At 46.4% G+C, this 15,012-nt stretch overlaps 2 protein-coding genes across 7 annotated transcripts in view; one reads left to right on the forward strand and one right to left on the reverse strand.

The window, feature by feature from the left end:
- The window catches only part of ZFYVE26 (zinc finger FYVE-type containing 26), a 59,580-nt gene extending 51,794 nt beyond the window's left edge, over positions 1 to 7,786 (forward strand). For all 6 annotated transcript variants that reach the window (XM_066997690.1, XM_066997691.1, XM_066997693.1 and 3 more), the window contains 3 exons: positions 2,849 to 3,031; positions 3,734 to 3,778; positions 4,807 to 7,786. In XM_066997690.1, coding sequence (XP_066853791.1) covers positions 2,849 to 3,031; positions 3,734 to 3,778; positions 4,807 to 5,016 — 438 coding nt within the window. In that variant the 3' untranslated portion in view covers positions 5,017 to 7,786. The remainder of the gene's footprint in view (positions 1 to 2,848; positions 3,032 to 3,733; positions 3,779 to 4,806) is intronic.
- A 154-nt stretch (positions 7,787 to 7,940) lies between these two features.
- LOC106031772 (retinol dehydrogenase 12-like) lies at positions 7,941 to 14,879 on the reverse strand. The gene is made up of 7 exons (XM_048065225.2): positions 14,720 to 14,879; positions 14,500 to 14,618; positions 13,618 to 13,773; positions 12,835 to 12,939; positions 12,183 to 12,392; positions 11,169 to 11,358; positions 7,941 to 9,423 (listed from the first exon to the last, which is right to left on the reverse strand). Exons 1-7 carry the CDS (start codon positions 14,806 to 14,808, stop codon positions 9,321 to 9,323), a joined length of 972 nt encoding a protein of 323 aa, XP_047921182.1. The 5' UTR covers positions 14,809 to 14,879; the 3' UTR covers positions 7,941 to 9,320.
- Positions 14,880 to 15,012: the final 133 nt, after the last annotated feature.

Consider the following 15,012-nt stretch of genomic DNA (forward strand, 5'->3'; position numbering starts at 1 on the left):
ACTTGGAGTAGAGACGACTTGGAGTAGAGACGACTTGGAGTAGAGACGAGACGACTTGGAGTAGAGACGACTTGGAGTAGAGAGAGACGACTTGGAGTAGAGACAGACGACTTGGAGTAGACGACTTGGAGTAGAGACAGACGACTTGGAGTAGAGACAGAGACTTGGAGTAGAGACAGACGACTTGGAGTAGAGACAGACGACTTGGAGTAGAGACAGACGACTTGGAGTAGAGACAGACGACTTGGAGTAGAGACAGACGACTTGGAGTAGAGACAGACGACTTGGAGTAGAGACAGACGACTTGGAGTAGAGACAGACGACTTGGAGTAGAGACAGACGACTTGGAGTAGAGACAGACGACTTGGAGTAGAGACAGACGACTTGGAGTAGAGACAGACGACTTGGAGTAGAGACAGACGACTTGGAGTAGAGACAGACGACTTGGAGTAGAGACAGACGACTTGGAGTAGAGACAGACGACTTGGAGTAGAGACAGACGACTTGGAGTAGAGACAGACGACTTGGAGTAGAGACAGACGACTTGGAGTAGAGACAGACGACTTGGAGTAGAGACAGACGACTTGGAGTAGAGACAGACGACTTGGAGTAGAGACAGACGACTTGGAGTAGAGACAGACGACTTGGAGTAGAGACAGACGACTTGGAGTAGAGACAGACGACTTGGAGTAGAGACAGACGACTTGGAGTAGAGACAGACGACTTGGAGTAGAGACAGACGACTTGGAGTAGAGACAGACGACTTGGAGTAGAGACAGACGACTTGGAGTAGAGACAGACGACTTGGAGTAGAGACAGACGACTTGGAGTAGAGACAGACGACTTGGAGTAGAGACAGACGACTTGGAGTAGAGACAGACGACTTGGAGTAGAGACAGACGACTTGGAGTAGAGACAGACGACTTGGAGTAGAGACAGACGACTTGGAGTAGAGACAGACGACTTGGAGTAGAGACAGACGACTTGGAGTAGAGACAGACGACTTGGAGTAGAGACAGACGACTTGGAGTAGAGACAGACGACTTGGAGTAGAGACAGACGACTTGGAGTAGAGACAGACGACTTGGAGTAGAGACAGACGACTTGGAGTAGAGACAGACGACTTGGAGTAGAGACAGACGACTTGGAGTAGAGACAGACGACTTGGAGTAGAGACAGACGACTTGGAGTAGAGACAGACGACTTGGAGTAGAGACAGACGACTTGGAGTAGAGACAGACGACTTGGAGTAGAGACAGACGACTTGGAGTAGAGACAGACGACTTGGAGTAGAGACAGACGACTTGGAGTAGAGACAGACGACTTGGAGTAGAGACAGACGACTTGGAGTAGAGACAGACGACTTGGAGTAGAGACAGACGACTTGGAGTAGAGACAGACGACTTGGAGTAGAGACAGACGACTTGGAGTAGAGACAGACGACTTGGAGTAGAGACAGACGACTTGGAGTAGAGACAGACGACTTGGAGTAGAGACAGACGACTTGGAGTAGAGACAGACGACTTGGAGTAGAGACAGACGACTTGGAGTAGAGACAGACGACTTGGAGTAGAGACAGACGACTTGGAGTAGAGACAGACGACTTGGAGTAGAGACAGACGACTTGGAGTAGAGACGACTTGGAGTAGAGACGACTTGGAGTAGAGACGACTTGGAGTAGAGACGACTTGGAGTAGAGACGACTTGGAGATTGTGCTTCAGCAGGACACCTCCAGACTAATTGTCTCCTACAAATGAATTATGTGGAGCTTTTCTTTTGCCTTGCACCTTGTTTAGTGACTCAGTGCTGGCGAACCACAATCAGTGATGTGAGTAGAGAGCTCTGACGTGGCAGCTCTCTGTGGTTTGTGACAGCCGTGCACATATACCAGATACATAACTATCTCTGCACTGTTCTCCTAACTGAGAGAGCAAAGCTGAATAACTGAAAACTGTCTCTGGAGACCTCATCCTCTTCATGCCTGGGTAGGAGCTGAGGTGCTTACAAGCTAGTGTGGCACATTAGCCTCCGAACTTTTCTGTGTGTTCCTCATCCATATGTTAGGAGTTGCTAAAGGATATTGCTTCGTGCAGTGTGGTGTTGCAGTTGCCTCCCATATGGGAGAGAGGATATATCAGGGCATTTTCTGGACAGAGGTGGCACAGTGAAGGAGTATCTGTGACCCTGCTGCCTGGTACATCTGTGACTGATGCATATGTCAGACCCTGCTTCTTCCTTTGGGTCAGGATGTACAAGGCAGAGCACTTGTTTGGAGTGGGAAAAGTAGCACTGAACAGCAACAGTAGTCACTACCTCCCAGTAAAAAGGGAGCAACGAGTCCAACTGCCAAGCATCACTTCTGTTTCCTTTTTTTTTTTTTAATTTCTTGCCTTATTCATGGCAGGATCAGTCTGCATCTTTTATCTTTCTTCATATGGGAGGTATATCATGATCAGATACCTCTTATTTTCCAGGGTACACAAGCGGTGTCTGCTGGACGGGATTATAATGGGAGCCTGCTAAGTGAGGTAGCAGTGGGTTGGGACTAGGAAAGATGTTCTGTCAGAAGCAGTAAAATTTACTTTTGTCACCCTGGAAAAGGAAAAGGTGACAATGCCCTTGTTTTTGAGCAAAACTGAATTTTACCGGTCTGATTATAAAGAAGCTTTGAGCCAGTCCTGGGCAGTGGTGACTGGAAACTCAGAACCAACCAAAACAGTTTTCGCTTTTTAAGAGCAGAGTGTGATATTTTGTCCTCAGCAGAGATTGTCTCAGTCATGTAGAGTCCCTCTGAGAAAACCTGCTGAGAATGTTTAACGTGTTGTCCTGGTGTTCACCTACCTCTAGGACTTCCAGCTGGAGGCTACAGAAGTGTACAGCAAAGTGGCCAAGCAGCTGGTGAAGCAGCAAAAGTACAGTGAGATCCGGCAGCTCCTCAAGTGTGTCAGTGAGTCTGGAGTGGCAGCCAAAAATGATGGGGATAATATTATCTTAAACTGTCTAAATGAATTCAAGAACATACCTGCTGAGGTAATTCTATTCTGCATCATGTCCTTTTCAAAGTAATGTGGGTAAATACCGTACAGGCTACAGAGAGACCATCCTGTGCTGCTCTTCTAGTAGTATCTTCAAACATTCTGGCTCTGTACTGCATGCATTGTTTAAAGGTGGGAGTGTGTATTTTCCTCCCTTAAGCTAGCTCCTTTGAGAGGAGATGATAGCCTACCCTGCACTTCCCAAATGAGTACCCACGGCGGGGTTTGAATCTTTTACTGACAGGACCTGCTAAATGCTCCTGACTGGGGTGGGAGGTGTTCCCTTCAGTGAAATTTCCCTGGTTAACGCAGAGGATATGTGGAGATAGACCTGCTGCCTCCACTGGAAACAACTTTAAGATTCCCTTTACCTACCACAGTGTCTTTTCCACCCTTGTGAAGAAAACAGATGTCCTCTAGCCTGACTAATAGAACTTGATAGAGGACAAGAGATTGACCTCATAGTGTTCTCTAGGGATACCCCACAGACAAGGCAGGTAGAAGAAAGCTGTGGTAATGGGAGGAATTGGACTTTGTATTTTCTGCATGTATGGTAGTGGTGGTTGGTGTCATGTAAACATCTAGCTGTGATCTCAGCAGCCCTTCTTCTAGGCAGAGGTTTGGTCCCTGAAGGAGTAAAGGTTTGCAAACGGTAGTCATTCTGAATGTGAACACCTTTTCCCTTCTTTGGATACAGGATCTTGATAATCTGATCCAGGATATGGACAGTGATGAAAACAAGGTATGTATAAGCACAGTAAAGGAACTCCTTTAGCAGGAGCTGAACAGCCCAGTCTTGGTCTGAAGGCATTGTGCTCTCTTCCAGCATCTTCTCTCTCATCCTCACCCAAGTCAAGGTTTTGATGGCCACTTCCTAGACTGTAGAAATCAGTGAGTTGGTTAAGGCTGTGGTGACTGAGTGTAGAGCTGTGAGATGAAGATGTGGATTGATGTTATCCTTATTGATTCATTGACAGTCCTTGGAGTGAGAGCTAGGCATTTGTAATAGTGGGAAGAAAAGTATTTCAGAGATACCCCAAAGGTGGCCATTTCAGCTTATCATTCTTTCAGGATTATATTGTTTTTATTGTGATTGGGAGTTCATAAAACTTCTCCAATTCTGTTATACACTTTTCCTCTTAGAGGAAATGAGGCCTGAACTACTTGGTTTTTGTTAGCTTAAATACCAGCCTGCCAGGCCCCCGGAGAGTCATGCTCTGTGAACTCTGGATGCATGTTTCTAGATGAAGAGACTGTGGTTCAGAGTTGCAGACTGTCATAGATCCTGAGGGCCATAACTAGGAATAAAATCTAAAAAATTGTGACTCTTCTCTGTCTTGCCCTAACTGACAAACTCGGTGTTTTATGTGGATTGAAAAATGGGCTTTTAGATCTGCCTTTTATGCAAGATTTATTACTGAAATGTATTAGCTCTTCTAGAAGAACCATAGAAGAGCAGTACACGAAAATGACTTTTCTAATCTTTGTCATGGGGATATGGTAACTTAATGCACAAAGTAGGATTATTAATGTTGATTTCATGGTGGTACTGTAAAGGAGTTTCCATAGGAGACAAACTGAGCAAAATACTTGTCTGTTCATCTTTCACACTGGGATCTGCTCTGTGCAATACTCTGCTTTATAACATGCTGCTACTGCCTTGTACAAGAAGCTTCTGAGCTAGATAATTCCAGTGAATCCTGGCTTAAGCTCGTTGTGTTAGCTTGCCATAGTTTTCTAATTGAGTTCTGCCTGCCTTTTCTGCTTCAGATCCAAGCGTACCTGATGTGCAACAAGTTGCGTTCTGCCTATCTGGTCTCGGTGAGACAGGAGAAGACCAGAGCAGTGCAGCTAGTCCAGCACGTGCGCCAGCTGGCTGAGAACAGTGGAGAAGACGTTGTGCAGGCTATCTGTACCCAGTGGCTTGCCGTGCACCAGCCCAAAATGAGAAATCGCCTTGCCCAGGGCAGTAGAAAGTAATTGACATTCGCCATCATGCAGAAGGGGAAGACTTCAAGACACCTGAAAGGCATGCAGTTCACCAGTCTCTTGGTAAAAGGGAAGTCTCCTGACTTGTGTTGGTGGCAAATGGAAGCTGCTAATGTGCCTCTGGTTGGAAGGAAGGGAACTAAATTACAAGTGCCAGTATTTTGACAGTGACTACCTCAGGGCGTTTTTGGGGTATTTCTTTGACTGGGGGGGTGGGAGGGTGGCATTTTCAAACTGAACAAGGAAGATTTTAGGTTTATGGAAGAGAGCACTTGTGTTTTTTAGAAATGCACTGACCTTTATTGCATGTATTTTATTTCTAATCCAGAAAACCTGTATAGAGAGGAGAGAAAAATCTCACCAGCTCAATGTAGCCTAAAGTATAAAACTTTGATTGTGGGTTTCCTGTAAAATTTTTCAAGATTGGAGAGCTCTTTTACAAAGACTGAAATTCAGAGATGATTGTTTTTAAAGCCTCTATAAAAAATTATTGCTACCTTCCCTCCCCCTCGTCTCCCCAGTGCAGTGTGCTCAACTTCTGTAGTTCATTTGAAAAGGTATGAACTGATTCTTCATGGCAGGTTTCTGCTGACCACTTGCACTGGCTGATGTACGTAGGGCAATTGAATCCTTAATAGATGGATGAATTTATAAAGAGCATATCCAGCAAAGGGACTACAAATGGAAAATCCTTTAATTTTTTTTTAATTGCCTACCTCTTTCTTTGCTATGGTAATATCCAATAAAGTGTTGTGATGCAGCTTTATCACTGAGCAGATGCCAGCAAATTTCAGGTATGGCAGGAAATAGGGAAAGATAGAGCTGTGGTAAAGTTCAGCAGGCACTCTGTATTCCTATCACACGGGGATTTTTTTGTTTTTGTTTCTTAGGAATATAATCTGTCCCTGACAGGTACAACAGAATGCTAGTCTGAATTTGTATTAAGTGGACATACTGTATAGATGCCAGTCATGCCAGGCTTTGCTCTGGAGCGTGTTAGGATATGTGAAAAGACAGTATTCTGTAGTGCAAGGAATGGGACAGTAGCTTCTGCGCAGAATTTCTGTGTGGATGGGGCTTACTGTGACTAGAAACAGAATGGAATTCTTAGGGTTAATTGGTTTCATGAAAGGGCAGATATCTTTGTGTAATTTCTGTGTTGAAGGATGCATAAAGAAGCAGCTGCCTCTCTGCAACCATGAGTGGGACATGAGAAATGAGCAGAAGAAAGGTAGACAGCAGTAGGACCTTCTAAAAGAAACAACACACAACGTGGCCACGAGAGTTTGTTTGCCAGTAGCGTGTACGTCAGCATGAGAGGTGGGAAAACTAGTTCACTTTTTTGTTAGATTGGTTAGGTTTTTTTTTTACTTTCTTCAAAAGAAACAACAGTATTTCTGAAGTGTAATATAACTGCAATATAACTTTTAGTACATAAAACAAGGGAGACTGTTTTGTACTACCCCTGAACTCACTGCAGTGACAGAATGGGCTTCCATAGCATTGAAAGGGACTTGCTCTATCTCCTTTGGGTGTTTCAGGAGCTGTGCTCCACTGACACTAACCGCATTTAGATTTCAGAATCTCCCAATCACAGATTTGCACAATCTCATTAGTGAGCAATACTAATGACAGCTGCTTTTGTTTTCTTGGCCAAACTGACCTAGCTTGCCATCAGCTTAGAGCTGTTAGGCTAATCCTAAAACGTGACACTGTCTATCTCTTTGATGACTTTTAACTCACTTCTAAATAACTAGGGGGGGGAGGTTCTACTGTAGATGTGCTTTCCTGTAATACCTACACTTCTGCTCAAGTTCTTTACAGCTGCATAGAGCACAGAGTCGAGTTTGTCACGCAGACCAGTCAGTTCTATACCTGCCTTTCTCCTTGACCTCTTTGCACTGTACCTTATGCACTTTATACAGTGTGTGTTGTAATTTGATGTTCTTAACCTGGAATTGTAGGGATCTATCTTTCACTGGAACTGGAATTTTGATCCTGACCAACTGCCTTGTGTCATGAATAGTGCAATTATCAGGAGGCTTTGAATTTTTGAGCTTCAGAAATGAATTGAGTACTGCCATTTAAACTTTCTATATTAATGACCAAGGATTGTTTACAATGGGAAAAAAAAAAACAGAATAAAGTGTTCTGACTGAAGGTTTCAATATATCTTCTGTTTGCTTTTTATCTCAGCGTAGCTGGGACTCCTGTTCTAGATCTGTATTTTGCTTTTGGCTATCCTCAGCAGATGAACTAGAAGGGGAAGAATTGTTTTGTCATGCAAAAATCTCTTCGCTGTGATGTCCTCGATATTTAGAGCAACTGGAATATCACCTCTTCAGAGGTCGTGCCAGTAGCTAGTTCAGCCTATACATGCACTCTCACAGACTAGTAATCCTCCTCAGAGAGCTTTGCACGGTAATGTAACTCTCTCTTACAACACTCCCTTTAAGGCAGCTAAATGAGCTTAAGATCTCATTTTACAGATCAACCTAGAAGGTATAAGTGACTTGCCCAAGGTCAGACAGAGAGACAGACACTATGTAATATATAGTTGCATGTCTTATATTGAATCTACCCACAATCTGACTTCTTTAAGCAGAGCACTGACCTGCAAGGGAAAAATACATGGCCTAGACAGGCTTTCTGCACTTTTTTTCTGTTTATCCTGAAAGCCACTTTCAAGATTGGAGACTCGCACAGAGAAAGCCACCTAAGCTTGCAATGGTAGATAACATGCCACTGCTACATTGTAGTTGTGGAAGGAAAAAAGGTCAAGTGACTGGGAGAAAGGCAAAGGGACTTCAAGATGTAACCCAAACAGCTTTCTAAGTTAGTCGGGCAGGTACAGTTGTCACCAACACCAACGAAACTGCTGCAACATTTCTGAAGGAAGATACATGTTCTCTTGCTGAAAAAGAAGATGGCTTTATTTAGTATTGCTCAGAGGTAGCACAGGACTAATCTGCATGGATAGCTTCTAGACAGCATTAATCATAAAATTAGCATTTGCTTTCCAAAACTGGCAGTTGTTCAGAGGAATGTTCATACACAGGTCCAAACACTTCTGGATTTTTTCAGAAGCAGAAGATAATCTTATAAGCTGTGGCACTTGTTTTCTAGCTGCTTAACTCTTTTAGAAATAATCTCCGATTATGGGTCCCATTATAGCAATTTGCATTAGACTCCCAAGACAGCAGTCTCATGGGTATCTGGATTGACTGAGCTGCCTCCTGAACATGCAGGCTGCATGGTGCCATGTCAGGCTGGCAGTTGTGGTTAGCCAAATCCCGTGACTGCTAGACAAACAAACATAGGGGTTTCAGTGCAAGTCTTATTCTTGTCCTGTAACTACACTGACCATAATATTAAGATAGGTCCCCGCTTCACCTATTCAGCTCAAGGTAGTTTACTGTTAAAGCAATGTTAAAGTCTCAAAAAAATGATTTTCTCACCTCAGTTGATTTTTTTTATTAATTCTGCTTTTTCCTAGGTTTGTAAATCATTTAGAGCACAGCTCAGGCTTTTGTGACAACTCTTATACCATCTCTGTTCAGTGTTTCAAAGCAGAGCTGTTAGTTGTTTTGAATAACGTAACTTGTCAATGCACAACTGCAGCCTTCCTGCAGCTTTTAACCTCCCAGTCAGCTGCACTGAGAACTGGGTTCTCAAAAGATACACCAACCTTCAGTTAACTTACTGCAATCAAGGAGCAAGATATTTCAGTGGCTAGAGGCCAAGTTCTGACAGAATACGGAGAACAGTACTTAATTCCAGTTAAGATCTGTACCTAATGCTTGGTACAAAAAGGCCAGCACCTGTTTCTGTGTACTTGAAAGCACATTATATGTAACTGCCAGAAACTTGAATACTTGCACTCCGCCATGTCAAAGAGAACGTAAGTTTAGCATCCTACCTTTTTACTATTACTACTATGGAGGAAAAAAAAAAAAAAACACCACAAGCTTTCAATACAGGTGATCTAATCCTAAGATGGTAACCTCCATTTCTAGTCTAAATACAGAGAACAACAGCCTCTGGCTGTTGTGAGAGATATCAAAGGTTGCTCGCTGCATTGGTGCTCTAATTCTTAGCTACAAAAGGGGACTGGTTGCTTACTAATCTCAATCCTTAAGTGTGCTATTCCAGAAATTCCTATCAGATTGTGTCCACAGAACCGTCGTGAGGGCAGCTGAAGTATCGGCATTCTTGTCTTGAGTTCTCTCGGCAGTGCTCTTCCCAGGAGCAGCATCGCTGTGCTCAGCCAGGTGTGCGCTTGAGGTGTGCGCTGCTCAGTCCCACTGGATGCCAAGGAGCTCACAACTCACGTTCCAGAGCTTCTTCGCTGTCTCATCATCCCGACCCCGTGAAGATACATATGCTGGCCGGCAATCACTGTAAGGGAAACATTTTATTTATTATTTTTTTTTAAAAATCAAAGATCTTCAGCTGCATTAGCACACTGAAGTGGCTATGGTAAGGTGAGGGAAGTGCTTTTACCCATTTAACTTCAAGACCAATTGAAGGAAGGGTGGGGAAAGCTATCCAGCAAATGAGCAAGCACTCCTGCTCAGCAACTGTGAGAAACTTTTCTTTCCAGCTGGCTAGGGAAGAATCGCTCCCTATGGCACCATGAACTGGCAAGTGAGTCTATCCCTGTCTGCTGTCTTGATCTTTACAAAAACCTACATATGCTTTCCTCTTCTGTGTAAGTTCTCCTTTGTACTACTAAAAAGGGCTATAAATGTTAACCAAGCTTCTTCAGGAACACCTTTTTTAGCAAACTACAAAAAAGCCCCTCAAACAGCCCTTTGTTCTAAACTATTTATTCCCTCCTATTCATCCCACTGTATTGCCACTGCATGAAAGGCAAAGCTGCATCTGAATACTAATACTGTAATAACCACGTATGGGTTCACATTATCCCCTTTTCCATTGTCCTCTGAACTGCAGCCCTTTTCTTCTCAGCTCCTACACTCAGACAGAACAGTGTCTGGAAGAGGGATCACGTGTTCTCATCTGTAATGCTAGATGCTGCAAATCACACGGAAGTTTAAGAGAACAGATGACATTTTATCTGATGAAATCTGAGATTTCTATCCATGCTAGTGTGATTTTTTACAGCCCAAGATGCCCAGTCTCTGATGTTCCTGAATACTTGTAGATTCCTTTTTTAATGTGTATACTTATCTTTTATATTCTGTTGCCTGGAAAGTGGAAAGACTTTGAGGCCAGTCCAAGGTAAAACCAGGCCCGCATGTGAATTACTGTTAAAGCTATTCCTTTCCCACCACATTCGTTTATGACTTAAAAATCCACCAAGGTTTTCTGTACTCCAGTACATAAGTGCTCCACTTAATCTTCCCTGCATGACTGTCTTTCCCAGAATATAAAACATCTATTTATATGTTTAAGTGCGATTAAGATATACAACCTCCCAAGTGAAGATCAAAGTCATTACAGAGACTGATCTGGTCACTTACCACATGAGAGGAAAGCTCTGCAAAGGCTCCAATACTATCCATGTGGGGAAAAAAAGGACAAGTTTTCAAAATACAGCCACTATACCCACTGAGAAGCTGATAGACACAACTGAAGGAAGCTGTTCAAAGGGTAGTCTCCACCTCTAGGATGATGTGGACTTGGACCTGAAAATCTCACCTCCTAGCTGTGCAGCACCATCAAGCCTCTCCTCTCTCTGGGAGCACAGGCCCTTTTTGCTCCAGTGGAGTAAAACAACAGAAAGAACCAGACTGGTCTGTCCAAGCTTGACTCAAGCGACCTCGTTAACTACACAGTTCTGCTGCAGAGTGATTTACCCCAGTTTACGACAGATCGTGATCAGAGCTCTAAGAATGTGACAGCCTTTCCTCCACTTCGAGTACAGCAATATTCCGAGCACTAAAGGAACTGCTGCTGTGTGATATGTTGCACAGGTCAGGGATCCCTTCTAACACAATATCCATTGCAACAGGTATGGAAGGGATAATGCTCTGGTATTTGTCACCTTCAATCTTCCTGGCATGAGTTACACCAGCCTCTTGCATAGTCCCTTCTTAATGAAGAATAACAGTAACGCTTGCTTTCTAAGCCAGCAAGGTTTCCTTCCACAGTACATCATTCCATCAGCTTGTACCCACCTGAAATACTGTCCCGTCACAGATTCTAGCTCCTCTGCTACTGCACAGTACACGCTGGTCTGAGCTCCTTCCCAAGGAGTCTTCAAGAAGAATGAGAATATCCTCCACAGCCACATCATTGCTAACGAGTGCCGGACCAGCTCAGTATGGACAGAGCCAGGGTGGAGAGCGTTGGCTGTAACTTTAGTGCCTATGGCAAAAGAAAGTAGCGCAGGAGAAAACAGCATGCGTCAGAGTGCCTTTAAACAAAGGGTAACACCCTCCTCAATTCTACCTGCAAATATTCTGTGACTTAAACGAGTCCAGCCACGGATACAGAGAGAGGTAGTGAGATTCTTAGTAGTTACTGCTTGCTGGAGCACTTCCCCACTCCCTTCCAAATCCTGCAGTCACTTACATGTCTTCTGTAAAAGAATGTGCGAAGCAGCCTGGGTGCTCAAACAGCAGCAATTCCCATCAGGCTTTGACAGCACTAGTTTTCTTTAACTTACTGTACTACTAGATAATGTACTACTACTAGAGAAGACGCTGCTTTTGTTTTAGTAAAATAAATACTAAAGTTTATGAAAAGGACTGAATAGCAAGGCTGTGACATATATTGTGACTTAAGAGGTACTGTCTAGTCCTACGCTTCTATTTTACAGGCCTTCAGCATTGAAAGCAGCTACATCTGCCTTAGCGTTTCCATTGCAGACTGCAATTTGACACAAGTACAATAGCACAATTATCTGCTTGGATGCAGTCAGTTTTTGACAAGCTCCAAATTAAAATTAAATCCTTTCAACTGTGCCAGGCTACTGAACTCCCCTGTCCTGTTGCTGTAAAGGCAATTGGTGCTTCAAGTTTCCTGGTTCCACAGATAGGAGCTATCCTTCCAAAGAACTGTCGGAGACCCTGCCTCAAACAGATTCATTTCTGCACAGGTAATTTCCAGACCTTTCTGCAATCCACCTTCCTCACCCACATAGCTCAACAGCCAAGAAAAAGACTGCTCCGCTCTCCTCTGGGACTTACCTTGCAGCCGCCTCGCCAGCTCCCGAGTGAAAAGCACGTTGGCCAACTTGCTGTGACAGTAGGCGAGGCCACGATTGTAGCTCTTCTCACCATTGAGGTCATGGAAGCGGATTCGGCCTCCGTGATGACCCAGTGAGGACACGTTCACTATGCGGGCCGGGGCCGACTGCTTCAGACGCTCCAGCAACAGGAAGGTTAAAAGAAAGTGACCTAGGGTTGAGAGGAAACTCAAGTCTTTCTCTAAAGGGTTCCCCTCCTGGAATTTCAAAGTACTTTCAACATCTTATTTACGCGTCGTAGCTTACTGCTTTCCTCAGTCCGGGGGAAAAGCCACCCACTGAATCAACAACTCAAGCTTTCTGGGGCCATTACGTTCTACTCCTCAGCTTCAAAAAGCTGGAACTGTTATACGTTGCAAACATCCCAGGCAACATCTACAGATTCTTAAATTAAGTCCATGATAAGCAAATACATTGCATTATTCTTTTTCACGACACTTGAACCCCAAGGAAAGCAGCTTTCATTTCCAGAGCTCTACCTCTGGGCTTCCATTCCATCACAAGAAAGAAGGACAAGAACACCTGGAAGGAAAGTTACCCTCTGGCATTTTGTCACAGATACTGAATGAAAACATGACTCCACAGGCCCTTACCAAGATGATTGACTCCCAGGTGCATCTCAAAGCCATCAGCTGTCTTGGAGTAAGGGCATAACATTACCCCAGCATTATTAATGAGGATATGGAGCTCCTTCTCCTCTGCAACAGAAAGCACATCATTAAATAGGGAAACAATGACAGAAGACAGACAGCCACAAGTCAGCCAAAAAATCCCCACCCATGCCTACACTGCAGCCACATTGTCTCCATAAAATAAGGATAACTGTCCTACCACAAATCCATTCACGGCCTCTGGCAGGCCCTGCTACCAACCACAGTGCCCAATGTGGTACAGAGAAGTTATGTGGGTCAGGAATTTGGCATTTGCTGAAAAGCCCCTGGCGCCAGCACAGAACCCCCTTCTTGCCTGGGCATGCAGACAATAGCGGAGTGGAGCTGCCCTCCAGGAGAGGCTCATCTTTCTGCCTTTGCCCAGAACAGAGATTGTTGCACAGTTCCAGATACAGCAGTTCCAAGTACAGAACAATTCCAGATCCAGCAAATGAAATCCGTATAATGAAGGGGAAGATATTTTCAGAGTCACACCAGCAGCATGCAGCGCTTGCACAACACCCTCAGCTTGCGCTTATAAACCCCTACAATATTATGGACGTTTATGGACGTGGTCACGCTGGAAGTCAACAGCAGTTCTGGGAACGGAGCAGGGAAATACTGCTCCCCAGGCACACTCTGCTGTATCCCTTCCCTAGCTCTGAAGGGTAGGCACCAGTCACCGACAAAATACGCTCACTGAAAGGAAGGACCTGGAGGCCTCACCTGCTAGAAAGTTGTCAGCAAACTCCCGGATGGACTTAGTATCAGCCAGGTCCAGTTTTTTCACAACGACCTGTGGGTTCCCTGTCTCAGCCCGGATTTCACTGGCTGCAGCTTCTCCCTTTGCTGTGTCTCTGCAAGCGATGATCACCCTCGCCCCTGCGAGGCAGAAAAAGCAGGAACATGAGCTGAGATGTCACTGCACGAGCTGAGATGTCACTGCACGCTCAGGGCTACGCCACGCAGGCTGACCGCTCACGGCGCTTACAAACAATGCATTGTTTCTATACGGAGCTGCCGTCAGTCAAGGGGGGCAGCTGACAAGCACAAAGCCTTTTCTAGTATGCAGTTAGCTCCAGTTCAGCCCAAACTTGTTTCCAGGTCAGGAAACGTACATCTGAAGTGCCTCTGTCCCGCTCCTCCCCGGTGAGGCGTGCCTATCACCGCCGTGGCGTGATGGGGTTGTATCGGCCTTGGGGACACCAGGCCAGCGGCATGTGAAGATACCTGGACTCCAGCCAGAGTAACTTTGAACGGGTTATGAACGGGCAGGTCCACTGCCTTACTAAGAAGGCATTTAACCCAAATTAGCTTGAAACGCGGGTAAGCGAAACGCAGAGCGGCGAGCCTCGGCCGTTTCCCTGCTTCAGACCAGGAGAACGCCGCGGTGCCAGGAACTTCCCCGCTCCCCCCAAGACGCTTGCGGCGCAGGGCGCTTCTCACATCGCAAGGCGCGTTTGCACGGCCCGGGCAGCGCCAGCAGCGGAGGGACCGGGAGCTCGCCCTTCTGCGGCTACAGCCGCGGGGGAAGCGCGGCTCGGGCGGTGCTGAGGAAACTTCCCGGTGCCGCGCGTTCCGTGCGGGCGCGCCCCGGCTGCCGCTCACCTCTCCGCGCCAGCTCCCGGGCCGTCTCCTTGCCGATGCCGGTGTTGGCCCCGGTGATGACCGCCGCCTTCCCGTCCAGCCGGGCGGCAGACTCGCACCGCCCGCCCGCCACGAACCTCCTGCGGGGGGGAGAAGAGAGGCAGGGACCGCGCGGCGGCCGTCAGCGGCTGCACACGCGGACGGACGGACGGACACACCCGCCGCCCACCCGGCCCCGTACCTGATGTAGGGCGCCGCGACCAGCAGGAGCAGAGGGAAGCCGACGGCGGCGCCCAGCGCGGCCCCCCAGCAGCTCACCCCCGCCGCCATCGTCGCCGCCGCCTGCTGCTGCTGCCGCCGCCCGCCCTGCCCGCCCCGCCCCGCACATAATGACTACAACTCCCAGCAGGCACCGCGCGCCCCCAGGCCCCCTCGCCCCCCTGCGGCCGTCCGCGTCAGCGCCTGATGCGCCCCGTTGGCTCCACGCCGCCGCCCCGCCGCCAGCACCGCCGCGAACCCCGCCGCAGCTCTCCG

Source organism: Anser cygnoides, chromosome 5, assembly GCF_040182565.1.
Source record: "Anser cygnoides isolate HZ-2024a breed goose chromosome 5, Taihu_goose_T2T_genome, whole genome shotgun sequence".
In the NCBI taxonomy this organism is placed as follows: domain Eukaryota; kingdom Metazoa; phylum Chordata; class Aves; order Anseriformes; family Anatidae; genus Anser; species Anser cygnoides.

What these genes read in the sequence shown, in the direction of transcription:
- LOC106031772 (XM_048065225.2), bottom strand. Translation starts at nt 14,808, where the DNA reads ATGGCGGCGGGGGTGAGCTGCTGGGGGGCCGCGCTGGGCGCCGCCGTC. An exon ending in TGCTGACAACTTTCTAGCAG is followed by an intron (nt 12,940 to 13,617) that starts GTGAGGCCTCCA and finishes TTTCTGTTGCAG; the next exon opens with AGGAGAAGGAGCTCCATATC. An exon ending in GTGACGGGACAGTATTTCAG is followed by an intron (nt 9,424 to 11,168) that starts GTGGGTACAAGC and finishes TTTCCCTTACAG; the next exon opens with TGATTGCCGGCCAGCATATG.